At 35.6% G+C, this 25650-nt stretch overlaps 4 protein-coding genes across 6 annotated transcripts in view; 2 read left to right on the top strand and 2 right to left on the bottom strand.

The window, feature by feature from the left end:
* Positions 1-5940, top strand: part of LOC144450745 (uncharacterized) — a 42081-nt gene extending 36141 nt beyond the window's left edge. For all 3 annotated transcript variants that reach the window (XM_078141466.1, XM_078141457.1, XM_078141449.1), the window contains one exon: positions 1499-5940. In XM_078141466.1, the coding sequence (XP_077997592.1) occupies positions 1499-1537 (39 nt within the window). In that variant the 3' untranslated portion in view covers positions 1538-5940. The remainder of the gene's footprint in view (positions 1-1498) is intronic.
* A 1066-nt stretch (positions 5941-7006) lies between these two features.
* LOC144449483 (carboxypeptidase Q-like) lies at positions 7007-16986 on the bottom strand. The gene is made up of 14 exons (XM_078140026.1): positions 16695-16986; positions 16105-16167; positions 14646-14777; positions 14407-14468; positions 13542-13647; positions 13224-13285; positions 12827-12991; positions 12056-12140; positions 11486-11589; positions 10963-11049; positions 10179-10295; positions 9510-9585; positions 8505-8684; positions 7007-7980 (listed from the first exon to the last, which is right to left on the bottom strand). Exons 1-14 carry the CDS (start codon positions 16762-16764, stop codon positions 7874-7876), a joined length of 1416 nt encoding a protein of 471 aa, XP_077996152.1. The 5' UTR covers positions 16765-16986; the 3' UTR covers positions 7007-7873.
* A 1831-nt stretch (positions 16987-18817) lies between these two features.
* Positions 18818-21968, bottom strand: LOC144446559 (nucleic acid dioxygenase ALKBH1-like). The gene is made up of 5 exons (XM_078136355.1): positions 21848-21968; positions 21009-21126; positions 20690-20849; positions 19837-20124; positions 18818-19370 (listed from the first exon to the last, which is right to left on the bottom strand). Exons 1-5 carry the CDS (start codon positions 21956-21958, stop codon positions 18818-18820), a joined length of 1230 nt encoding a protein of 409 aa, XP_077992481.1. The 5' UTR covers positions 21959-21968.
* Positions 21969-22213: 245 nt separating this feature from the next.
* LOC144453741 (SRA stem-loop-interacting RNA-binding protein, mitochondrial-like) lies at positions 22214-24972 on the top strand. The gene is made up of 4 exons (XM_078145082.1): positions 22214-22301; positions 23074-23132; positions 24201-24308; positions 24789-24972. Exons 1-4 carry the CDS (start codon positions 22235-22237, stop codon positions 24891-24893), a joined length of 339 nt encoding a protein of 112 aa, XP_078001208.1. The 5' UTR covers positions 22214-22234; the 3' UTR covers positions 24894-24972.
* Positions 24973-25650: the final 678 nt, after the last annotated feature.

Genomic DNA, 25650 nt, shown 5'->3' with positions numbered 1-25650 from the left:
TATTAAGCACACAAAGTTAACATTTTCAGTGATTCAACAAGCAGGGCCCTTTCACTGTTAATGGTTAGACTAAGTATTCCTACACTTGTAATGTATGTTTCTTGGCTAGAGCTACCTTCTGTGGGCATGCAATAAACAGCAGTACATCCAGAGCTTTAGATGTACATTTATTTGTGTATGCTGGTAATAACACATAAAAATAAGACTATGAATTGCTTATAGCATGATGGATATAAACTGCATGGTGTTGCATGCCCCCAGGAATATTGCATGTCGATCCCAATTTCTGATCTCTTCCATTTCATATTCCTTTGCATTATTTGTAAACAAAGTTCTCAGTTCACTGCAATGTACTGTACCACATGTGTTTCATAAGCAAGTGTTGCATTCATATGTTCAATTTGGTTAATTGAGTTTTAGCTCAAATCATAGTTTATTATGAAAATGTGAGGAAGGCAGATTTAAGAGCTCAGAACATTGTTTTTTTCATTTAACTCTCCTGAACAAGAAGTTTATGGGTCTTAAAGAGTTGATGCTAATGTTTGCTATTTGTGATTATGTAGTCTATACTGTGTTATGTATAGTGCTCTGTCTACTATAGTTTTCTGTCTTGTGTCTGGTTTACTGTGTACTACTACCACCACTATCAGCACTGCCTAAATTACTTCTCTTGACTCAACTGTGCAGCCATCTTTATTATAATGCATGATGCAGACATTCAATACAGTACCAGACACTGTACTACATTGCACAGTCTCACACACATGTACATATATACTCATGATCACATCAGTGCGTGGCGCTTGCTATGGAGAAGTAAACAACTTGTATTTTTCCGGACAGGGGGTGAAATACACTTGTTTACACATCGCCTTTATTCTGCTCCATGTGCAGCAGGCATATCAGAACTAACAAGTTTCTTCTAACATGTCAGTCACATGATTACTTATGATAGCTTATTGTAGATAAAGAGACTAACCTCTTATGTTAATTCACAGGAATAACAAATAGATAAATTGTGTTATTGTGCTTTGATATTACAGTTTGTTGTAATTTGATTATCGCATCTTAAACTTAGTTATGTTTTTCAAATCCTTGAAGTTCCTCAATATGTCTGTCATCCTTCAAAGCATACCTTGAAGAAACAGCTGCTATGTAAATTGTTTACTAATTTTGAAGTTTGTGTAGTTTTAGAAAAGGGAATTAGTCTCCTGGATCCGTTTCAATAATCAGCAGCAGTTTTCGAATAGTGTGAAAAGAGGGGTGACTGGAAACTGAGAAACATCAAGTTATAGGAAGATAACCTTGCTGATTTTGATTGTGCAAAACATTCAGATGTGATGTTTGGCTTTAAATCTTAAACACAGGGTTTTACCATTTCAGTACAAGGCTAATTTGCATATACAGAAGTGAAAATTGTTGTTATGCACATGTTTTCTAATTGTGTACATGGGAAATATTCTTACATGTGATACCTACTTTTCTGGTTTAATTTCAGAGCTCAGAAAAGAAAGGTCAAGATGGTACATCTGTGTAACAGCAAGCTTATATGGTACAAATATTATATATTACAAGATATGAATGGGCCAGCCAAGGATACAGACAACCTAAGTACAATAAAAAAAACCCAACAACCTGGTGTTGAACACCTTTTGAGAATCACTTTATTTCATCACTTTACAAATTATTTCTGAAACCTTAAGTTTCATATATATACATTATAGATATATATCCAAAGTACTTCCAGTTTTCAATTCTTACTTACTTTCAATACTTTTTGAGTCCATTCTGAAATACTTATTTTGCCTATGAAAGAATGGCAAGTTTTTATTTTTTAATAGGTGTACAGAGGGTAATGGAAAGATATTCAAATGTAGGTGTATTGTAATGTCTTTGACTGTAAGAAGTATGCATATGATAAATATCGCCTTCTACAGATTAATGTTGGAATATTCATGTAACATCGTGTAAACTTACTATACTGAAATGATGTGTGAATTATCATTGGGTGCTCCATATGAGACCATGTGAACAGAAAGGGTTTTTGGATGCTCATTCCAACATCACCTCTAGAGGGCACTCTCTGTAGGAAGGCTGTACTAGGATACCGCTGCTTGCAAGTTCTTACCAGGGGCAATTGAAACCATTGCCAGGGAGCATAAAGCGTATGAAAGATACTTTCTAATTATCTGAGTTTTGTTCCTGGGTGACTGTTACAGGGTCTTATATAGGGCATTCCCTCGGTAGGACATATGGTAGCATACAGAAACCTGGTCTGCCTTCAGATTTTAGTGCAGGGACATATCTATCACTGTATACAGAGAAAGGGATGTTTTACTTTTTGAGTTTAGTTTGTTTTAAGTCACCACAGTTAGGCCACATTTTCATAGTAGACTGTAGTTGAATAATTTCAATGTGCAATGTATTATGGTATTTAATCTGCCATTTTAAGGTGCTTCAAAGAAAATATGATGACCATATGTACTAGATATTTGCCATTGTACGTCAAATTAAGATACAGAGTGGAAGAAGAGGTAATACTCAACAGTTTTGTATAACTGTTGTGTACATCAGTGATTTTTTGTTTTCTTGTTAAATGTTACAGTGAGGAGTGAAACATGTTTGATGTTGAGTACAATCAAAATTCAGAGTTTATTGTGTTTTCAGTTTACATGTGACCACCATTTGTATTGTTCAGATGAACCTATGCCATCTTATAACAGGATTGCCAATATTATTATCAGCATTATTTAACGGTGTCACAAATTCCAGTCACAATAAATATGCAAAAATAAACAACACAAAAGCACAAAGAAAAGATGAATTAAGACACAGGATTTTGACTTTGATAAGAGTTATATCACATGCTTGATAGTGACTAGTTTTGTTATTGTACATCCTAGCAGTAAGTTACAACCAACCAGTTACTAATACTTAGTAGGTAACAAAACAACAAGTCTAAGAATTCGGATATAACATTTAAATGACATTGCTGAACTATCTTGATAAGATTTATTGTATGACATTGATGTTTGCTTTACAGCAATGTATGCACATTTATGACCAGTTTGCTGTCATTCTAGATATGTTTTCATAGTTATTGATATGGCCAAACTGAAAATCTACACAGGCCTCTTTTATGTTAGGATTTTTAGCTCTTGAAGTGTGTAAATGCAAGTTTGTGAAGTACAAAACCTTGCTTTCTATTGAACTCTTTTGTCATTGATTAAAAAGTATAATATTGAGAAAATTCCAAGATATATAAATACATTAAACCATAAAGAACTGTAGAAATAGAAATATTTGTATCTGTATGTCTGACAGAGTTGTTTACTTGATTTGACAGTCACACTTAATAAGAAGCAGTGTAAAAACATAGCTACTTGGGTATGAGAGCTGAATTGATTGTTAGTTAGAGAAAGAAACTATGGCCACCAACTATTTGTTGGACTGTTGTAGAAGTTTCTGTATTTTGATTTTATGCAATGCTGATTGCATGTCAGTTACAACGTGTATGTCTTGTTCATTAGATCTTCAGAACTTGCATTTAAAGTGATAATGAATGTTTAGCATGACTGACTGACAACAATAAACACAATGATAATAGAAATGACAAGCTGGTAGTGGTGTGCTTTGAGTTGACATGCTAATACATGTACTCAAAACGCTTTAGCAGCTGAAGTGCTTTTACCTAATTGTGAAGAATCAGGTGACAGAGTAGGTAAGAAACTGACTCTGATGTGTCACAACAGTGCACAGAAAGTTTACCAGTGCCATTACTGGAATATGATAACTTAAGGATATATATAATTAGACAATGCAATGGCCAATACATGGCTGAGCTACATAGTTATGGTATGGTTTTGTGTCTGGCCAGGACATTATAGAGATTCCAATCATCAAACTCTTCCAAGAACTTAATAAATTGATTATAATGTACAATGGTCAGAGTTACTGTCATTCAGAAATACTACATAGGAAGAAATGTTGGTATATTGACTCATAAAGGTTGGGCTTATGAGAAGTGTTTGTTGTGATGAATGTCATGATTTTTGTATGTCAACGTCTATTGAATTTACAAAATGATGATTTTACCAATATTGCAGATTGCTTGTCATGACATGCTTGTATTTTGAGTCTCTATTTTACCAATACTTATGTGGTATGTCTATGGGCTCACTGCTGTATGCCAGTAATACTGTGGTATGTGTATGGGCTCACTGCTGTATGCCAGTAATACTGTGGTATGTGTATGGGCTCACTGCTGTATGCCAGTAATACTGTGGTATGTCTATGGGCTTACTGCTTTAAACTACTACAGTGTATGCCAGTGATACTGTGGTATGTCTATGGGGTCACTGCTGTATGCCAGTAATACTGTGGTATGTCTATGGGCTTACTGCTTTAAACTACTACAGTGTATGCCAGTGATACTGTGGTATGTCTATGGGGTCACTGCTGTATGCCAGTAATACTGTGGTATGTCTATGGGCTTACTGCTTTAAACTACTACAGTGTATGCCAGTAATACTGTGGCATGTCTATGGGCTTACTGCTTTAAACTACGACAGTGTATGCCAGTAATACTGTGGCATGTCTATGGGCTTACTGCTTTAATCTACTAAAGTGTATGCCAGTAATACTGTGGCATGTCTATGGGCTTACTGCTTTAAACTACTACAGTGTATGCCAGTAATACTGTGGTATGTCTATGGGCTCACTGCTGTATGCCAGTAATACTGTGGTATGTTTATGGGCTTACTGCTTTAAACTACTACAGTGTATGCCAGTAATACTGTGGCATGTTTATGGGCGTACTGCTTTAAACTACTAGTGTATGCCAGTAATACTGTGGTATGTTTATGGGCTTACTGCTTTAAACTACTACGGTGTATGCCAGTAATACTGTGGTATGTCTATGGGCTTACTGCTTTAAACTACTATGGTGTATGCCAGTAATACTGTGGTATGTCTGTGGGCTTACTGCTTTAAACTACGACAGTGTATGCCAGTAATACTGTGGCATGTCTATGGGCTTACTGCTTTAAACTACTAGTGTATGCCAGTAATACTGTGGCATGTCTATGGGCTTACTGCTTTAAACTACTTCAGTGTATGCCAGTAATACTGTGGTATGTCTGTGGGCTTACTGCTTTAAACTACGACAGTGTATGCCAGTAATACTGTGGCATGTCTATGGGCTTACTGCTTTAAACTACTTCAGTGTATGCCAGTAATACTGTGGCAGGTCTGTGGGCTTACTGCTTTAAACTACTACAGTGTATGCCAGTAATACTGTGGCATGTCTGTGGGCTTACTGCTTTAAACTACTTCAGTGTATGCCAGTAATACTGTGGCATGTCTGTGGGCTTACTGCTTTAAACTACGACAGTGTATGCCAGTAATACTGTGGCATGTCTATGGGCTTACTGCTTTAAACTACTAGTGTATGCCAGTAATACTGTGGCATGTCTATGGGCTTACTGCTTTAAACTACTATGGTGTATGCCAGTAATACTGTGGCAGGTCTGTGGGCTTACTGCTTTAAACTACGACAGTGTATGCCAGTAATACTGTGGCATGTCTATGGGCTTACTGCTTTAAACTACTATGGTGTATGCCAGTAATACTGTGGCATGTCTATGGGCTTACTGCTTTAAACTACTATGGTGTATGCCAGTAATACTGTGGTATGTCTATGGGCTTACTGCTTTAAACTACTACAGTGTATGCCAGTAATACTGTGGCATGTCTATGGGCTTACTGCTGTAAAGTATTAGTGTATGCCAGTAATACTGTGGCATGTCTGTGGGCTTACTGCTTTAAACTACTACAAATTACAATGGTGTACATCACTAATACTGTGGAATGTCTTATCTATTAGTAATTACAAGTTGTTATGTATCTATCTTTTATGAAGACAAATAAATTTCTCAATGTGCCCAAAAAATGTCTTTTGTCTTAGTTTGATTAAATGACACTACCAGCAACAGATAAGCATGTACAATCGGAACTTGTTACAAACAGGGAAAGGAAATCAATGAATTGGATTAATAACATTTGGCATAGCAGTTCCATTCTCAGAAACCAGAGTACAAAAACCTACTTATCTAAACTTGTTTCCCCATAATGTACTTGATGCATTGGATGTGTGGACCTTGATTGACAACTGCATATGTGATTTGTCACTGAAATAAATAAATGACTGTAGTAGATGCCACTACCCTTGAAGGAACAGTACTTTCTGACCGTATCACGTGTGTGTAAAACAGGCATAGCTCGAGTAACAAGCCTGTTAATTTAACATTTAGTTTTACTGAAAAATTTGCATAATTAATTTTCAGTAATTGGCTATATCTTAGAATACAAATTTCACACAATTTGGTACATCAACCATAACAAAGCATGTTTGATGTAGTTTGTAAATGTGAGGTGTAATTTGTATAAATAACCATGTTTGATAATTAGGCAATATCTTTAATAGAATGCAACCTTTAGATAATTAAGTACATGCATTGACGGTAAAGAAGTGCATGTGTCCTTTAAAGCTTGTTGATTTAGCTTCTTATCTTAATGATTCATTTGCATAGTGTGATTCACAAATGTGTGCCCACATGATAAAAAATTACCTAGGGATGCCAAAACAAACTTTGTTTCAGAGCAGAAATTTACATGATTTTACAGAATAAAATTCAGTTGTACCATAATTTAGAAGAAGTGAGAAAAATGAAATCATTCAGTATAACAAATACTGCCGGCAATGTGCACAACTGAAATCCAATGTTTGACATACACATGCAGTGAAAAAACACACCTCAAACATGAAAACATCCGTACAGGAACATTCCAGGGTGATTATGTAATTAAAAAATATTGTATAATAATAATTTTAATAATAATAATAATCTTAGTTTTTTATATAGTGCTTTCTTTAATATAGGATTAAAGCATTCACATTGCAACCTCTATCCTACCAGGTCCCTTATTATACAGCTGGGTGGACTGAGGCACAGTCGTGGTTCAAATCTTGCTGAAGGACTTTAGCCACTCAGTAACAAATGGCAGCGATGGGGCTTGAACCTGCAACCTGCAGATTCCAAGCTGGCCACTCTAATCATGTGCTTGTTATGACTCCAATCAATGTAACATTATAAAACCATACCTCATAGACTGCCATAGTAAAAAAAAAAAGACCTATTTTGACAGAAAATCACTCATTTGGATGTAACTTGAAAACCACTAATCGGATTGCTTTCATTTGAACAATCATCTACACACCATAAGCAATGCCCCAACCAAATCAATCTATCCAGCGATTTCTCACATGCACACGCAGACAAAACTTGATACCTATAGCACGCTGAACCTAAGTTCAGTTGTGCTAAAAAGTATATTACATATCAAGAAACGTAAGCAAAAAGGTATTTACTTGTCATGGGTTTTGAAATAATTGAGTTGTGGGGTGTTTATTTGTTATTAAAATACATGTATCCAGTAGTACTCTTACATTGCATTACATTTCTGTCAACCAGCCAGACAAAACTATAATATAACATCCCCTAAATTGACCACTTTTCCATTATGCACGCTGTGACAAATAAATACCAACCACTTATCGACTGATGCATATTATGGAATGGAAATAAACGTTTTAAAACATAAGTAAAATCATGTACATACTTATATTCCAAGTACTCGGTAGTATCTGAATTTATTTCCCAAACATGTCTGAATAATTCACATACCTTGTTCCATATTTAGTCAAATTAAAATGAATATTCAAAAGCTGAATATATTACAACTTAGGGTGAGCACAATATTTAAGTATTGGGTACATTTCTATTAAAAATCATCTTCTATCTGATGTTTGCTCTCATCTTGGTAACATGTTTTCCATGTCTGCTAAAACAAATGACACTATTGTCCATGCTGCAGCACATAAGTCCATCATGTGAGGGTCCTGGACTGTCATTGTATCGCCTAGCGATGGAAGGAAAAAAAGGGGGTTAAAATCTGCACACTGCACTTCCACATGACAGACATGTTTTGAAATTTATTATGTATGGATGAAGTGAAAGCAATAATGATAGACTTCTATCTACATGTACAGAACTGTAATGAATCACATGAAATACAAAACACACAGATGATGTTTGAATTGGTCAAACTGTACACGAATGTTTTTAAAAAACTTACTAGGACATTATACTATGTATGATTTAAAGTTACCGCTGATAACATTATAAATGGGATGTGGTTGTTACATTCTTATATGACAAACAAGTCTTGTTTGCTGGTTTGTATTCCTACATTTGGCAACTATTCTGTACTGTAACAAATTAATAAAATGTTTGAAGTGAAATCCTTTAATTAAAATCCTCCTAACACAAAGTTTACAATCATAATTATGTTAACATGCATAAAAACCAATTGCAATGAATAGCCTGAACTACTATACATGTAGTACCAGTACATCATCATAGATGGTCAATATATATACTCACCATCAGAATGATGGAACCAGAAATATTTATCTGCATTATCTAAAAGACTTCCACCAGGAGCTCCACCCTGCATTAAGTATGCAATGTCAGTGCCATCAGCCCCTTCCCTCAGTTTGGTTGCATTGAGAGGGGCTAACAGTTGTACTACTTCATTCATAATAGCAAAGGCAGCATCAGACCCTGTATTGACAGAAAATAGAATACATTTTAAGGTGTAATGCACTTATAATACTTTCCCATAACATTCTTTTATTGTCAATGCACCTGTCATATACAACAGACTTCATTTCAGCCATTATGGATCAGTTTTTGCATATTTCTGTCGTTGGTATCATCATAGTAGTTGTGGTGATGTCACTTACAGATTATATTTAATACAAATAATGGTATCACAAAGTTTAGAACACTGAAATAACAGACTGAAGTCATTTGTATAATTGTCCATGTCGGGTCTAATCTCTGTGCAAGGTTTGAATGAAAAGACCCATTAAAAGTTGGAGAGAAAAAAAACAATTTTGTTAACATACAGATTTGTGCAGAAATTGGTTAGTACCCCCCCCCCCCCCCCTCAGCTTTTACCTTTGGGACAAATACAACCCTTACTGCAATTGTCTAGGATTACTACTGACCAGAATGTTGTATTTTTCAGTTGTGGACAATTTAATCAGATGTAGATTGACGCAATACTTTATCAGTTTATGTCTGTGAAAGTTAGTCACATGGTATATATGGCAATATGACGAACTTTCACACACATTAATTGATAAGAACATGATATGAACCTACATCAGAGAGACCCAACATTATTGAATGTATTAATTCATATATGTCAGTTTGATAGTGTGATAAGGAGAAGACTTTTCGGCACCTACAAAGCCAGTCCACTACAATTGACATTCTGATCAGCAGCATTTCTAGACAACTGGTGCCGCAAGGGTTGTAAAGCTTGAACTGACAATTGTATTTTCTTGTCTCTCTGACGTAATTGACTGATTACATTCTCACCTGTAAATGCTATTCCTGTAGGTGTAAATGTACCAATATCTGATTCCATAACAATACTATAATTACTGATATTCACCTGTATCAACAAAAATCACAAAGTTTTTAAAGAATTTAAAAAAAAAAAGATGATTAAAAGTAAATTTTCAATTACCCGTATTGATCAATAGTGGCACAAAAGCCCTCCTCCCTTTGGAGCATCAAATTCATTGGAGCCACTATAAGCACATATGATTAAAGCATTCACATTGCAACCTCTATCCTACCAGGTCCACAATTATACAGCTGGGTTGACTGGGGCACAATTGGATTCAAATTTTCCCCAAGGACTTTAGCCACTCAGAAATGGCGACAGTGGCAGGCTCAAACCTACAATTTGCAGATTCCCAGCCAGCCACTCTAATCAGTTGACCATTATAACTCCATTACCCTGTCAGGAAAACCATTTTATAAGAAGTAATTGACAAACTACATCTCTTTATAGATAATATTTTAGTGGAGTGAGAAATGGTTACCGACATCATGTATGGCAAAAACATATCTATACCTAAGATGACGTAAAGGGCTGTAATGTAATTTGATGTAATGTAATGTAATGACATACATTAGCACTGTATTATATTCTAATGTACTGTTATGTCTGTAACCCTTGACTGACACATACCCACTTACTTTATGTGTATTGAAATAAGAAAGTGCCCCTAGTCCACCCTCCTCTTCTCCGGTCCACAAAACCATCCGTAAGGTTCGTTTTGGCCTGAAACCTAGCTGCTTAACCAATGACAATGCCTATATAAAAAAAAGTTTAAAAATACAGACTCAGTGATGATAATGACTGACTTGACTAATGGAAGGAGATGGGTGGGTTTGGGGGTGGGGGGTTGTCTAGGTAACTGATGACATGTTTAGATAGGAATTCAGGAATGGCTGACATTCATCAAAATGATTGGGACAAGACTAAAAAGACATACCTTTGAATGTGAATAGACTGAGAAATAAGATGTCAGGTTATTGGTAATGTAATGAACAATTCTGAGTGATAGAGAGCATATTATTTAAACAGGACAGATGACAAAGTAGAACACATACTTCAAGAATATTCTTGTACATCTTACCTTTTGAAAGTTCAGTAATAACATAGATCCTAAGGTCATAACTACAAATATTTGATACAGTTAAAAGATTCTAATTTATCTAAAACTTTTCATTGGTTCATTTGTCAAGCCAAGACATTCATTATAGTTGCTTCCTAAGATCTATGTGAGCATTCTCCAGAATCCTATAAATTATATACCGTGATCATATTAAACAGCGCCCTCTATCACAGTTTGTAGTTAACAGCTTTCAGCTAATTAAATTCTGTTGTGTGTTGGTTAAATTTTTATATCTCAAAGTCATTAATTTATTAGTTTATTATCCTATAAAATAATGAACTTAATGTTGTCTTTCTAATTACCTGCCATGAAATGAATGCACCACCGCCGTCATCCATTGCTCCTTGTCCAACATCCCAACTATCCAGATGACCACTTACCAGAACAACCTAAAATTTCAATAAATGTACACATAAACAAAGTATTGGTCAGGTATTGCCAATAAGTTGAACACACTATACTGAATCTCAACTCTATGATCAGATAAATACTCAAACTGTGAAGCAGAATTTGTCTACCATGGGAAGTACTAGTATATTAGTATAAAACACACACTGGAAATGCCGACACAAGAAATACACATTCCATACAGCAAGTCTTCTCGACATAGTTTGTATGCTAAACTTTATGTTGACAATAACATATATTTCCCACCAATTTGCAAACAGCTTCCACAAAATCCGGATCAATTTTTTTTCTTTTTAAATACACAAAATGAATACATCCCATACATTTGAAAACTTAGACAGAGTATAAATATGGATTTGATTAAAAGTGAAAGTCAGAAATTAAGGTTATAAGTAAACATTAGTTAATAAACCTAACCTGTTCTGGATATTTGCTGCCAACAATTTCTGCTACAGTGTTCCTAGACTGGGTGGGTGGAAGAGTCTTTGCTTCCATTTTTAGATGTATAACAATTTTAGTGCCTACGGTAGAAAATTGAATTAAAATATGACCCACAGATTGCAACTGTAGAAATACAAAACAAATGTACATGTACTGTGCTAACATGGCAAGAATAAATTATGATGAGTAAACAAACTGGTCAGGAATGGAGTTGAGGAATATTCATTGCTAAGAATAAAGATGATATTCTTACATGAGTTTTGTTTTCTTATTTTTTTGTTTGATGTCTGTCTGTCTCTGTCTGTCAGTGGAACACATTAATACAGCAACCACTGTGTAAATAGTCAGTCTTGTAACTTGTAAAAACAAGAACAAATTATCCTGTTGTATTTGTAAACTGGGTTGTTCAAACTTCACTATGAGAATTACCTACACTATACCTAGCTCAGACATTTGCACTTGGCTATATGGTTTGAAATTGTCATTTACCAGAACTTGTGAAGTCAGACAGCCTAGTTAGTCTCTAGGCGATATACTGTACCCTACCTCTAGCTGCCATTCTTGCCAACATCTGAGCATCTTCAATAGTGATACAGGCTGTAGGGATCTTTTTCACTTTGGAATCATAATCCTTTTGATGACAAGAATTGAAAAGTGTTGTGATGTATACTATGATGTACTATGATGTACTATGATACAGTACACACGTACACTGACACTAAAAAACAAGGTTGCATTCTAGGTCATAAACAATAATTATGCACAATTAATATAGCAATACAAAACTTATTGTATATGTCAGTAATTTCAATACCATTATGACCAAGTCAATAGACATTATAAATCTAGAGACGAGACTTAGTAGTGACAAAAGATGGTGGCCTGGTGACAAATCATAGACTACACTATCCTATACATCAATATTTTTTAAAATAAAAATATTGAATGACTTGAAAAAAACCCACATAAATATGAAGATTTTGATGAAACACATTAAATAGGACCAATGGAAAAAGTGAATATAAAAACTATTTATATCATACCATTAATGAGTGTAGTTTAGTTTACTAGATATATCCATCAGAGTTTAGTTTACTAGATATATCCATCAGAGTTTAGTTTACTAGATATATCCATCAGTTTAGTTTACTACATTTATCCATCAGAGTTTAGTTTACTACATATATCCATCAGTTTAGTTTACTACATTTATCCATCAGAGTTTAGTTTACTACATATATCCATCAGAATTTACTTCACTAGATCATATTCATCAGACTTTACTTCCCTACATATATTCATAAGATGTTATCATACCTGCCATCCAGTATGTGGACTGTGGATAGAGAATGGTGCAATAGATCTGATCAATGATGCCACTCCACCAACTAAAGCAGCTTCCTTTGCCCCATAGTCTCTGTAAGCCACTGAAGTAGGATAGCCCTCATAGTCTTCATTAAACACTATAATTTTACCTTTAGCCTGAAAAGACAATTACATCACAGAACAATAGTTACTATATATCTGCACTATCATTGTTTCATTTGGAACTAACGCTAGCTTTTGTGTTCTTGTAGTGGTCAAATTGTTGGTAGTCATTAGTACTGTTTGTGTTCTTGTAGTGGTCAAATTGTTGGTAGTCACTAGTACTTTTTGTGTTCTTGTAGTGGTCAAATTGTTGGTAGTCACATATAACAACAGAACAATGACTTACTTCTTGTGATTTGTTGTGAAGTTCATCAAATGAATTCACTACCAGTACTTCTGCAGTTATTCCTACAATAAAAGTTGACAAGTCATAAGGAAAGTTTTCATATACTGACATGAGTGACAATGTTATTGATTCCATATATATGTATGTACATCATTATCTGTACTGACAATACATTGTAACTAATTATTCCATAGGTCTGTGAACTAAAGGTTTAGTTTGATCATTTCCATCTGTTGAGTGACTCAATTCAACATTTATGGTAAAATACAGTTATGGGTGATGCTCCAATAATCAAGAATCAAGAATACTGAGACTAACCTTCAGGAGGGGTGGCTATGCTACCACCAAGTCCAAGCATAGCAAGGTCATATACCCTTGGTTGTAACATTGTAGCTGACTCATTACCTCTGACCCAATGGGTCACCTAGAGGTCAAGACAAAATACAAATGTATCACCTAGTAGGAAATGTTGCATTTTACCATTATGGTGGATTATAATGGAGACAATTTATACTTAGTGACTAAGTGGATCAACGTGTACACTTTGTAGAGACTTACAGTTCATATCATACAGACAGTGTAATATAATGACCATTTAAATTTTCACAATCTATTCAGTTTGACTACTTCAAAACAAAATGTGAAAAGTTTATAAGTATGGAATACAAGTTTTAAGTTGCCAAATGGATGACAATTAGGGTATTCATTTTAGAGTTTTAATTTATTTTTCTACTTGAAAAAAAGTGAAATAACATGCCAAGTACTTGTCTGTAGCTCAATAAATTGCAAAACATTACAAAAGTGTGTAACATGTTTGTTACAATAACAAATTTTTTACACTTCTTGCAGCTTTTTGCAATTTATTGAGTTACTAGCACATAATACTATTTGTTGCTTTACACTATTTTTTCAAGTAGAAAAACTAAATGAGGCAAAGTTATCAAATAAAAACCCAAAATAAATACCTAATTCTCATCCATTTTGTCAACTTTAGTTGAAAGCTGATATGTGAGTCAGTGATGTAACTTTGGTTAAAAATAAGTCAACAAACCTTAAGACCAGGTGGACTAAAAACACAGCCATGTTAACTCTAAGTTAGGTTCAATGTATATGAAATTAAAACAATTCTGTAATAGTGGTGTTAATTAGTTTATGACAATGTCAAGCCATTATAGGTTCTTACTGATGCTTCTTCTCCATGAACATTTTCAAGTCCATCTTCTGACAACACTTGTAACATGTAATCTGAAAAGAATAAACAGTCAGATAATAAAAAAATTGGAACCCTACTAATCTATAAATATATTGTATACATTTGTCAAAACACTGAAAAGCCAATGAGATACCTTTGTATATATAATACACATGTATTACATTACATATATAACTGCTAATAATATTATGCATGACAATTAGTCTTACCCACTGCATGTTCAAAGTTTTCAGATCCAGCAATCCTGTTACCGATGGTGTCAGTAAATTTAGCTAGTCTGTTATAAGATTGGTTCTGTGCTGCCCCATACACTGCTAGGTCTATTATCTTAGTGGCAATATCTGAAATCAAAGTAAGATTATTTTGTCAAGGAGATCAGATTACTTTGTTTACTGATATGTAGTAGTAGTGAATATTTACATATGGACATGGGGATATTAGCCACGAGTATAAACTTTTATTTAGTTGAAATACTTGCAACCGAGACATTGATAGCCCCAAGTTCAGCCACTGTATGTTCGTTGGTTGATACGTTTTGCTAATAATGTACATGGTGTCAGTAAAAGCGAAGTTTACTTATGTAATATGTTGTCATTTTTAAAAATATTAATTTAAAATTTAAAATTGTGCAAGCAGAGACATTCCATCTTCCATCAAAAGGTTGTGAAGCAGAATCTTTCCCTGTAGTCTCAACGGTATTATTTCAGGCTTGATTGAGTCCGTCGGGTGTCTTCGGATCTGAGGCTATCTGACGCTGAATCTGAATCTGACGCCAACTTTATACTTGTATATTAGCCTGTTTATTTCACTGTTAAGATACATTGTTAGCTGGTCATACCTCCCTAGCCCTCATAGCCTGTTTACTGCACTGTTGAGATACATTGTTAGCTGGTCATACCTCCCTAGCCCTCATAGCCTGTTTATTGCACTGTTGAGATACATTGTTAGCTGGTCATACCTCCCTAGCCCTCATATCAACAGCTTGTTTTGACTACGTTATCAGCCACATCACCCAAAGTCGCACACCGTAGTTAAATTTACATAAACCATATGTAAATAACATGTAAATTAACACATGTCCACTTCAAGTTTTGACTCACAGTTGGTTAATGTGTTTATTTACATACTGATTCATTTGAATAATGACAGTCAAAGTTGTTGTCATAGTAGAAAGGACTACGCACTTTGGTCAACAAGGCTATTGGGCAAAATTTCAATCTGTTGGGAACAGGCTATGGGGATATGAATATTCATCAATTACTAATGAACAAATGGCCATTGGTTAATAAGCAACAATTACTGACAACTTAGTTTTGACTAAATCCAACTCAACAATTGAGAGAGTCCTATGTCTTTATCTCTGAATGTGTTTCCTGGTCCTGTCTTAGTACTTTGAGGAAATTCAAATCAAATGATTACTTATCAGGCAGAATTGATCTGCAGCATTTGATCTCATAGAAAGAAGTATTTAAAGCAATGCACAGAGTATTATACAGCTAATGATAAGAAATCATCAAGGTTTGGGGAAGTAATATATTTTATAAAGAATAATTGCTTTGATATAAAAACAAACATTAATTTTGTGTCAACAGACAAGTTATTGAAAACCTCTGGGACTTAAAATTGGCATTGACATTGTAGAGAATGTTTGACACAATGAAGATTTACCTTTATAGCTGGATATTTCATTCTTGATTTTCAATGGAAGAGGATATAGGGGTCCACATAATACTGAAAGATGAAATTAGCTATGTAAGTTTTACCAACAATAACACTTTCAACAATGTATGTAGATTTGGAAGGCAGTATTGAGCACAATTAGATTAACGTGTTAGATTATATCACAGCCAAGTAACTTGTCTGTTATTATATAGAATGTACTATAAATCATTGACAACGAAATATTTCATTGTTTGTGATGTAATTCATATTTTATGAGTATAAATATATCAATTATAATTAAAGCTCATCCAAAATATGTCTGTCTGTCATTTTGTCACATCTATTAATAAGTGTCAAAGTGATATGCAAACTATAAATATTTTATGTATAACACTCTCTCGTCTTTACACCACGCCACGTACCCTAGCACAATAAAACAAGAAAGGTGGCAGTGTATGTACGCACAGGCAACTAATCTTAGTTGTCTGTGATGTACGTACGTCGTACAACATCTCAGTAATACATCCGTACCATGGAAGTAGATCCGTACGTACAAGAGGCACGTCACTATGGCAATGGTTACACAGTTTACTTACCTAGACCCATCAGCACTGGTCCAATAACCAAAAGTCGAAACATAACACTTGGGAAATTTTCCGGGTACATTGTCCTGTTTTACTTTCGATTTCTTGTTGTGAGAGTTGGAGTACGAGAGGAGAAGGCAGTCGGTACAAATCAAACACTATGGGTAATTGTAGGAGTGTTTAGTGTAACATAGTATACGAATTCTTGGCAACGAATAGGTTTTTAGTTTGTACAGTATGTATATCGTCTCCACTAGACTCTTCTGTCGCTGCCCCCAAAACAATACTGGAGCTGTACCGGATCGGAGGCGTCCAGTTCATATCATGTGACACGTGTGTGACTTGAGTTCAATGCGGGTCAAGGGGACTATTATGGAAATCCAGTACCGGGGCCCTGGGCCATATAAAGGTCAGGGTAGGTGGTTAGACAGGTAAGCTGTTGAATCCCAAAGAAGGGCCAACAGTACTGAAAATATTTGGTCGCAAATACCAAGAAACCAGAGAAGTTTTGTAGTTCGTATTATATACAGCTTTACACCACTGAGGGCGCCATACACCCTAGTTTGTGTACATATGTTTACAGAAAGAGGATGAACAGGACAACGCACTTTACCCTCTAGTATGCATTATGTACGAAAAATAACAAACGTCTTTGTGGTCAAATCTTATTCTCATATTCATATTTACCTTCTTGAATATTAAAGGCATTTTCATTTGGAAAACATTTCACTGAAAACAAAACTTAATAGCGTACATAATTACATCGTTTGCAAGCAGAGTACACCTACCTTTGTTTTTTTCAGTAGGCAATATTTGCATGGTGTGTTGACTTGGCTAATAGCAAACTTGACCAGTATACTGTCATAGAAGAACTTTGCCAACTACTAGTATAATACCTTAGTATTAAATCATATTAATTTCAATTACCCACAATCTATGAATTAGCTTTATTAACTTAATAAAACACTCACAGAGACACAATCAACAGCCAGTGTCAATCTATAACTTTTATTCAAATACAGATCATGGATATAAATGTCAAGTGACAGTTAGTATTCTCAGTTATTAAGCCATGCTTTGATATCAATGTGACCATGTACCATGCTAGTACTGGAAGTATAGAGGTACAGACACTTCCTTGCCACTGAGGGAACTGATACCATACAAAGATATGTACCATCATGACTACACAACACTGTATTTAAACTGAAAAGAAATTAACTCTTTTAGTCCATTCATCATACTTTCCTATAACTGTACACTTTAAGGTACACTGTGAAATGGCACCCTCATACATCGGAGGCCGGTGAGGGCAGAGCGACACATATCTTACAGTCTACTATATCTGTTTCTAAAAAGTATGACAATGAATTATAAAAATGTTTATGATGTGTGTACTAGCTAAACTGCTGTTGTGGGCACGGTCTAATCTCCCTTTCCCAGACCAATGGCATCATTACAGTCTATGTACTAGCATAAAAACAAAACAAAATGCATTGAGATTTAATGGAAAATGGATTCCCCACAAATACAGCACAGTGGATGCTGAGGGACAGAGACCCTTGTGTGTGTGTGTGTGTGTGTGTGTGTGTGTGTGTGTGTGTGTGTGTGTGTGTGTGTGTGTGTGTGTGTGTGTGTGTGTGCACGCGCGTGTGTGTGGTGGGGGGGTTACTGTACGTAAGTAACACGGTCATTACATGATTTCAAAGTATTCATATGATTCTAATCTGCACCTTTTTCTTTAGTAAAATGTTGTTTTTTGGACAGAATAGCTGCACAATAATAATGTCTTGTTCAGAACACTTGAACTTGGTCACCTTCACACAGTTTTAAGGCGCAATAAACTCTCGTAAATGTAAGACATCATTTGAAATATAAATAATTATTTTGTAAATAACGCAATTCATTTATTACTGCTGCACATAATATAATATGCTAAAATTTCAACTCTGAGTTAAAAATTGAAGTGTTCACACATAGTTTTTACATCAAAGATTTGTCATAATCAAGTGACAGCATTTTACTTTAAATCTACTTCAACATCTAGTTCATATACATTATAGTGTTGCATGGCATGAGAGTTGTGTATGTTGCTGATAAATTAATTCATCATTTGATTGAATCATGGAAACAGTTCATTCCATTAAGTCTGCTCCTTTACTTGGAAATATGTCTCCTGCTTTCACAACTTGTCTAACATTGAAATTAATCCTAGTTCCATGGAGATACTCAGCAAATGGTTTCCAGTTGTCTTCCTGTGACAAAAATTTCATGTCTTTATCAAACTGGTCAAACACATCACTAAAAGTTGATAAATTACACTTTGTGTGTAAATCGATGTGGTTAGTTTCCAAAGTTCTCTCTGTACACTTTGTCTGGGATTGTAAACTATTGACTTCTGTAGTTTCTGAGTCACAAGTCCCGTCAGCAACTGCTGTTACCATCTCTTCACTGCTTTGAGGTGCAACATTTATACACACATCACAGTCTTTGTTGTGCAATGGTGACATGCTAAACCCATCTGGTAAGGGCTTAGATTTCCCAGGTGGTAAAATTCTAGGTACTGCATGATAACACCACCTGGTGTCTCCAGACATGATCATGATGTCTCCACTTTTTAAGAACACTGCCTCTGGTTTTACAGACCGAGTTCTTCCACCCTGGAGGTATAGAGCTGTCTGACCAAAGCTAGGGAATGAAAAAAAAAAACATGAGAAACTTTTTAAAGTTTATTTCAAGACCTGCACAAGTAAGTACACTGTAAAATTTTGTACAGTGCTGTGTATTTCACATTTCTTCTAAATCATGGTCAGTTGGATTTAATGTTATCAAAATTTATAAATATGTAGGCTAGCTCTCAGTAAAATGGAGAGTGTAGTTCCAAACATTTCAGCTATTTCCATGCAACTTGATGTCAACATTTCTATTTGATCAATGTCACCATGACTAGCAGTGGGTGACCTGATCTGGATATTCACTATAGTATATCTCAATTTACACCGTTTGATAATTGTACAATACATTACACTTGACACTACACTGAGATACATGTCATTCAACTCTATCAGGCATCTCTAAATACGATGACATAACACATCATATCTTTCAGACTAATTAAAGTGATGTTCATTCTGACTAATTTCAGTACCCTTACCTGAATGACAAAAGAGGTGCTGTCATATCAAATTCAGCCTCATCAACATGACCACCAAGAGTAGAGCTCATATTGTAGTAATTGACAATACCAGCTTCAGCATGATATTGCTTGAAACCAAGGACCTTGGCAATACAGTTTGTCAGTAATTGTAGATCATCTGGGAACTTTGACTGTGTGTCACTGCCATAGTATTTCTTCTTACTCCAGTTGTAGTGGTAGCCAAGTGTTACCCATCTAAGTTTACTTAGTAAGTCTGGCTCTTCTGATGGGTCAGAGGAGGGATCTCTGAATTATAATGGGATCAAAGAAACAGTGAAAGGAAGAAATTATCACTGCCAAAAAAGAATTTGAACATAGTGGGCTATAAACACATCTTTTTTGAGATCACTTTTGACTAATGACTGAGTACATTGATGCAATTATTACTGATTTGCACAAAAAGTTTTTGTTTCATCTACAGCCATTAGAATTCAGAATTCAAAACCAGTATGTCTACATACAATAATTTATCATTTGTAAAGGATATTATACTGACAGTAATGCTCTAAAGTATCTCACCACAGAGTTTTGAGTAAAGTTTGAATACAATAGTTAATTCATGTATGCATTTTCTTTTGAATAAACTTGGGTGAGGCCTATGATAGTCTAGCCATCCAACAGTACATACTGTACTGAGCATTGGGGTAGGTATAATCAGAGATGGAAGAGAGAACTCTCTTTAATGTCTATGGTATAATTTGTAATGGAAAGCCTGAGTATGACTCACAAAACTTTTCATCTTCCCATTCACACCTTGAAGACATGTGTCACTGCAATAATTAATTACTTGTAAACTACATAGCATTGGTACCTTTTCTTGTCTCCACTCTCCCATATATCATCTTCTTCAGACAGTTGCATGTATAGATCTAAATTACGCATGTTTGGTCTCTTAGGGAAATCTTTGAGACATCTCTTGACCCAGTACCTTTGATAACCATTATGAAATGGGTTGGAAATGAAGATGAACCCTGTAGAGAAAACAGAGACAAAATTTTGGTGACAGGAGACTGTCAATCCGTCAAATTATTGTGGACTGTTTAACATGTTTTGTAATATTATCGTATCATGGAAGGTAGAGATAGAAAGACGAAGGGTGAGAAGAAGGGATGTTACACAGTATTCTATACCTGGTGATTCTTTCATTCTGTAAACATTCCATTCTTTCAATGGTTTTAACCCAAATCTTGTAAGGACATATTCTTCTTGATGAAACTTCTCATCCACATAAAAGTCAAACTTTTCGATCTGAAAATGAGTAAAGCAGTATACATCATCCCATGTAGATGTGAGCGGAGCCAATTCTTATTGAGATGCTGAAGCGAATGGAAACAAGATGAATTCTTTTCTTTCTTCTTTTTCATTTCATTTCAATTTGCTGTGTCTTTTTCAATGCTAGATGAAAATAGGCAGTGGTACCAACACTATTCACACCCCCTTCCCACAGTCACTTGTGAGCTAATATTATTCTATTCCAGGATGTATTTTCCGGAGCAATCACCTACGGCGGTATTTTTAGAATATCGTAGATATCTACTAACAACATTATTTTGTATTTTGATCATCCTAGAATAGAATATTATCATCCTGGAATAGAAATTGTCGAATATTATTATTCTCGACCCCTGTCATCTCGACCCTCTATTGGAATGGTACTGGACATCTCGACCCACTGTGCTGAACGTAGCAGCCACCCTCACACCCTGGTCATTTCGACCCCTTTGATAGAAGCTTTCAGTGACTATGTCCCTCCGCCTATATATGAATCTTTTATTTAATACCTGCCATTTTAAGAGTGTGATAGTCACTTTCACCTGGTTGTCAACATGAAAAGCTACATTCAACAAAGATTGTCGTTTGTATGCGAATCATTATGATTCATTTCATTTTTCACGTTCATTTTCACATCATTGCATCATATGAAAAACTAGCTGGCAATTTACAATTTCTTTATCATTGATGACTTTACCTTTTCCGGAAATCGATCTGGTTCTGAGAAGTCAAACACCTCGCTCAGATCTGGCGGGGGCTTTCTGCGTTTGTACTTCTTGTACTGAAGTTTAAATGGGTCCATGGCCATGTCGCTGACTTCTTCAGTGGAGGCCGCCATGTTGGAAAATAAGTTCTTACGGAAAATACCGATCTATTTCGGTAATACCCGGTAAAATATATAAAAAGCAATATTTGATATACGTTGGATAGAATATCATATATGTTTTGAAAGAAACATAAAGCAAATAACTAAATAAATAAATAAAGTAAAAGCGTCACAGTAATATAAAATACACGCAGGCATGGCTTTCGCTTAAATTCGGCTGCAGTCGGAAAACTCTCGTGTACATTACCCAAAACAAGCATGGCAGGAAGGTATGCGTCTTCATTTCGCCTCTATATTGGACGTTTACCATGGACAGTAGCAAACAGTGAGTATACAAGCACATTTTGTATTGAATATTGTCACACATATGATTAATCACAGAAATGTTATTGTTAGACTGGCTATGCAGCGGTCGAGAATCGTGTGCAAGTCGTGCAGAAATAGCGCCCTCTAAAATGGGCCACATTTAAGATTATGAAATCATAATTCATTTTGTTGCTCTTACATGTAGTTTTTAAATGTATTGCATGTTCTGATGAGAGTTAATTGACGACTATACAACCCTACTGTAGTATCCTAGTACTGGCCAGTGATCGGTCATGAAATGACACAAGCACACCCCCACCCCCACGACACTTTGGTAGCCAGTCAGCAGTCAAGAGGCTATGGCTACTAAATACAGTATTTGTGTATTAGACAGATTACTGTACGTTTAATAAATCACAATTTACACAATGATAATACCATATCAAACACACTCGCCATTTTATGATTTTTAATTTTTGTTCAATCATTTATTCACAAAATTTTATATCAATTTCTGAATATTGGATTAAATCTTGAGTATGATGGATGTTCTAAGGATGAGACTAAAACTGAAGGTAGCCATCTAATGATGGCTAAATTTTGTTGCTGTGAGTCAAATGAAAAAAACTGGGATATCTTGTGAGTCACCACATAGTAAGAGATAGGGGAACACCAAATTTTGGTGCATCTCTAGAAATTGTGCATCAGTGTCAAGTCAGATTGGCTTAGAGAGCACGTTGATTACCACATTTTCCTTCACTGCTCGTGACTTATATAATAATTCATTTCAGGGGAGCTGAAAGAATACTTTGCACAGTTTGGTAATATCAGAAGAGCTGTTGTCGCTTTTGTAAGTATACCTGTATTGCATTGTAAATCTACCAGCATTTATGCCATTTGATAAATCTGATTGTATCACATTTATTTATTTAGTAGTTTGCGTGTATATATGAAATGGCAGAACAATATCAGTTATATCTCCCATAGAATTGGATTATATGTTGATTATATGTTGATCATGACATGGGTTTAAAATGTTCTATTAAGCTGACTTCATTTTCTTATTTCACATTGTATACATGAGATCGCAGTCCCCTATCACCTCAGTAGCATAGGGACTGCGATGAGATCGCGGCCCCTATCATCTCAGTAGCATAGGGACTGCGATGAGATCGCGGTCCCCTATCACCTCAATAGCATAGGGAGTGCGATGAGATCGCAGTCCCCTATCACCTCAGTAGCATAGGGACTGTGACGAGATCGCGGTCCCCAATCACCTCAATAGCATAGGGACTGCAATGAGATCGCGGTCCCCTATCACCTCAGTAGCATAGGGACTGCGATCAGATCGTGGTCGCCTATCACCTCAGTAGCATAGGGACTGCGATGAGATCGCGGTCCCCTATCATCTCAGTAGCATAGGGACTGCGATCAGATCGCGGTCCCCTATCACCTCAATAGCATAGGGACTGCGATCAGATCGCAGTCCCCTATCACCTCAGTAGCATAGGGACTGCGATCAGATCGCTGTCCCCTATCACCCCAGTAGCATAGGGACTGCAATGAGATCATGGTCCCCTATCACCTCAGTAGCATATGGACTGCAATGAGATATTGGTCGCCTATCACCTCAGTAGCATAGGGACTGCAATGAGATCACGGTCCCCTATCACCTCAGTAGCATATGGACTGCAATGAGATATTGGTCCCCTATCACCTCAGTAGCATAGAGACTGCAATGAGATATTGGTCCCCTATCACCTCAGTAGCATAGAGACTGCAATGAGATATTGGTAGACACGATGACTTGTCAAGCAATGGCTGAATCTCTCCCACTTTTTGTATATTATGTGAATGTTTATTAGCCAAAGTTTCAAAGAGAAAGTCTAAGTGGATTATTTTAATTTTTATACCACAGGACAAGCAAACTGGATTCAGCAAGAGGTTTGGTTTTGTAGAATTCAGCAATGAGGAGGGCTATAGAAACACAGTGCAGAGAGCAACACATATTGTAGATGGAACAAGGGTAAGGACTTGAGTAGTGGTTGTTTTCAGTCAAATGCACTCTGTGCATGTCGTACATTTCTACTGTATGATAAAATGAACAGATCAAGTTATACACATAGTACCAGGTCAACAAAGGAGAACGGTGGACCAAGTACAAAAGATACAGATTTGTATTCAAGCTAGGGAGTTATAGTTAGTTAGGGATAGGAATCAGGTTTAAGATTCTGTAGCATAAACCTGATATGTATCACTTTCAGTAGTTGGACACAGTTCTACAGTGTACATGTATTCCAGTAGACATCTAGACTTGAAATTGTGTTATCAAGAATAGTGGGAATGGGTAAATCAGCCTCTGCCTAGTGAAGTTTTGCTAAAACTTTGTTATTGTTCATTCTTGAAATATAACATGCCTCTTGAGACAAAATTACCAGTTGTACACATTGATGCACACACACAAGGATCTTTTATTCATTAAATTATTTTGTGTTTTCTGATGTAGGTTTTCGTCAGACCCCAGACAGGCGGTGGTGGAAGACGAGGTCCAGCTTCAAGACCATCATTAGAAAAACTCTCAGCAGATAATATACTAGGTGGATCTTCATAGTGATTCCTGTCATATATTTTTTTTTTATTTTATGTATTTAATGGAAAACAAGATATAATTTCTGTTCCTGTTTGCAATTTGTGTGTATCATCTTGTGTAATAAAATTATATTTAAACAAGTTACATTACAGATGTGTTCTCTTTTATCAAATCAGTAGCCATTGTTGATTGAATGTCATTTTTTTTAAATACTTCCTAGTAGGTGATTTGGAACAACATGTTTATATACTATATGCAAACCTCGTTGGCACTTATTTTTCAAAATTACAATTTTTGATTGGTGTCAGAATCCCCCAGCAACCACATATACTTTTAGGTAGTTACCTTTGAACAATGTTGAAGTCACAATAAATATCAGTCCACATCTCAAGCATGGTTCTAGATACTTAAACCATACTTCCATCATACCTCTTTTACAAAATGCAAGATGTGGTTGGAAATGAAAGTTGACCTTTGACTGAAATTGAATAAAGTGTACTATGCAGATACTACTTAGGCTATAAAACAAATTTGGTTTGCACAGTTTATCAACCATTTTACTTGATTCACCTTGTAGCCCATAACAGAAAACGAAGAATAACATCCCACTATTATATTAGCAAGAAGTTGTAATCCTCTTCTCCCAACTTGTACTTAGTTGTGTACAAACAAATACACCCTAGGGAGAAAAAGGAATAATTCTGACGAGTTGTAAGTTGGTGGCAGATTCAGATTCAGCAATCTGACGCCAACTTTATACTCATATAATTTTGTATCT

Source organism: Glandiceps talaboti, chromosome 2 (assembly GCF_964340395.1).
Source record: "Glandiceps talaboti chromosome 2, keGlaTala1.1, whole genome shotgun sequence".
Lineage (NCBI taxonomy): Eukaryota > Metazoa > Hemichordata > Enteropneusta > Spengelidae > Glandiceps > Glandiceps talaboti.
Note: the sequence above shows the minus strand (reverse complement) of the source record. Positions and strands in the feature narration are given on the sequence as shown.

Excerpts from the sequence above, each read along its gene's own strand:
- LOC144449483 (XM_078140026.1), bottom strand. The coding sequence starts at position 16,764 with ATGTACCCGGAAAATTTCCCAAGTGTTATGTTTCGACTTTTGGTTATT. Across the intron at positions 16,168-16,694 it reads ACCAGTGCTGATGGGTCTAG|TATTATGTGGACCCCTATAT; the intron begins GTAAGTAAACTG and ends TTCATCTTTCAG. Across the intron at positions 12,992-13,223 it reads TTCACAACAAATCACAAGAA|GCTAAAGGTAAAATTATAGT; the intron begins GTAAGTCATTGT and ends TTGTCTTTTCAG.
- LOC144446559 (XM_078136355.1), bottom strand. The coding sequence starts at position 21,958 with ATGGCCATGGACCCATTTAAACTTCAGTACAAGAAGTACAAACGCAGA. Across the intron at positions 21,127-21,847 it reads CAGATCGATTTCCGGAAAAG|ATCGAAAAGTTTGACTTTTA; the intron begins GTAAAGTCATCA and ends ACTCATTTTCAG. Across the intron at positions 20,850-21,008 it reads CAGAATGAAAGAATCACCAG|GGTTCATCTTCATTTCCAAC; the intron begins GTATAGAATACT and ends TTTTCTCTACAG.
- LOC144453741 (XM_078145082.1), top strand. The coding sequence starts at position 22,235 with ATGGCAGGAAGGTATGCGTCTTCATTTCGCCTCTATATTGGACGTTTA. Across the intron at positions 22,302-23,073 it reads ACCATGGACAGTAGCAAACA|GGGAGCTGAAAGAATACTTT; the intron begins GTGAGTATACAA and ends AATTCATTTCAG. Across the intron at positions 23,133-24,200 it reads GAAGAGCTGTTGTCGCTTTT|GACAAGCAAACTGGATTCAG; the intron begins GTAAGTATACCT and ends TTTATACCACAG.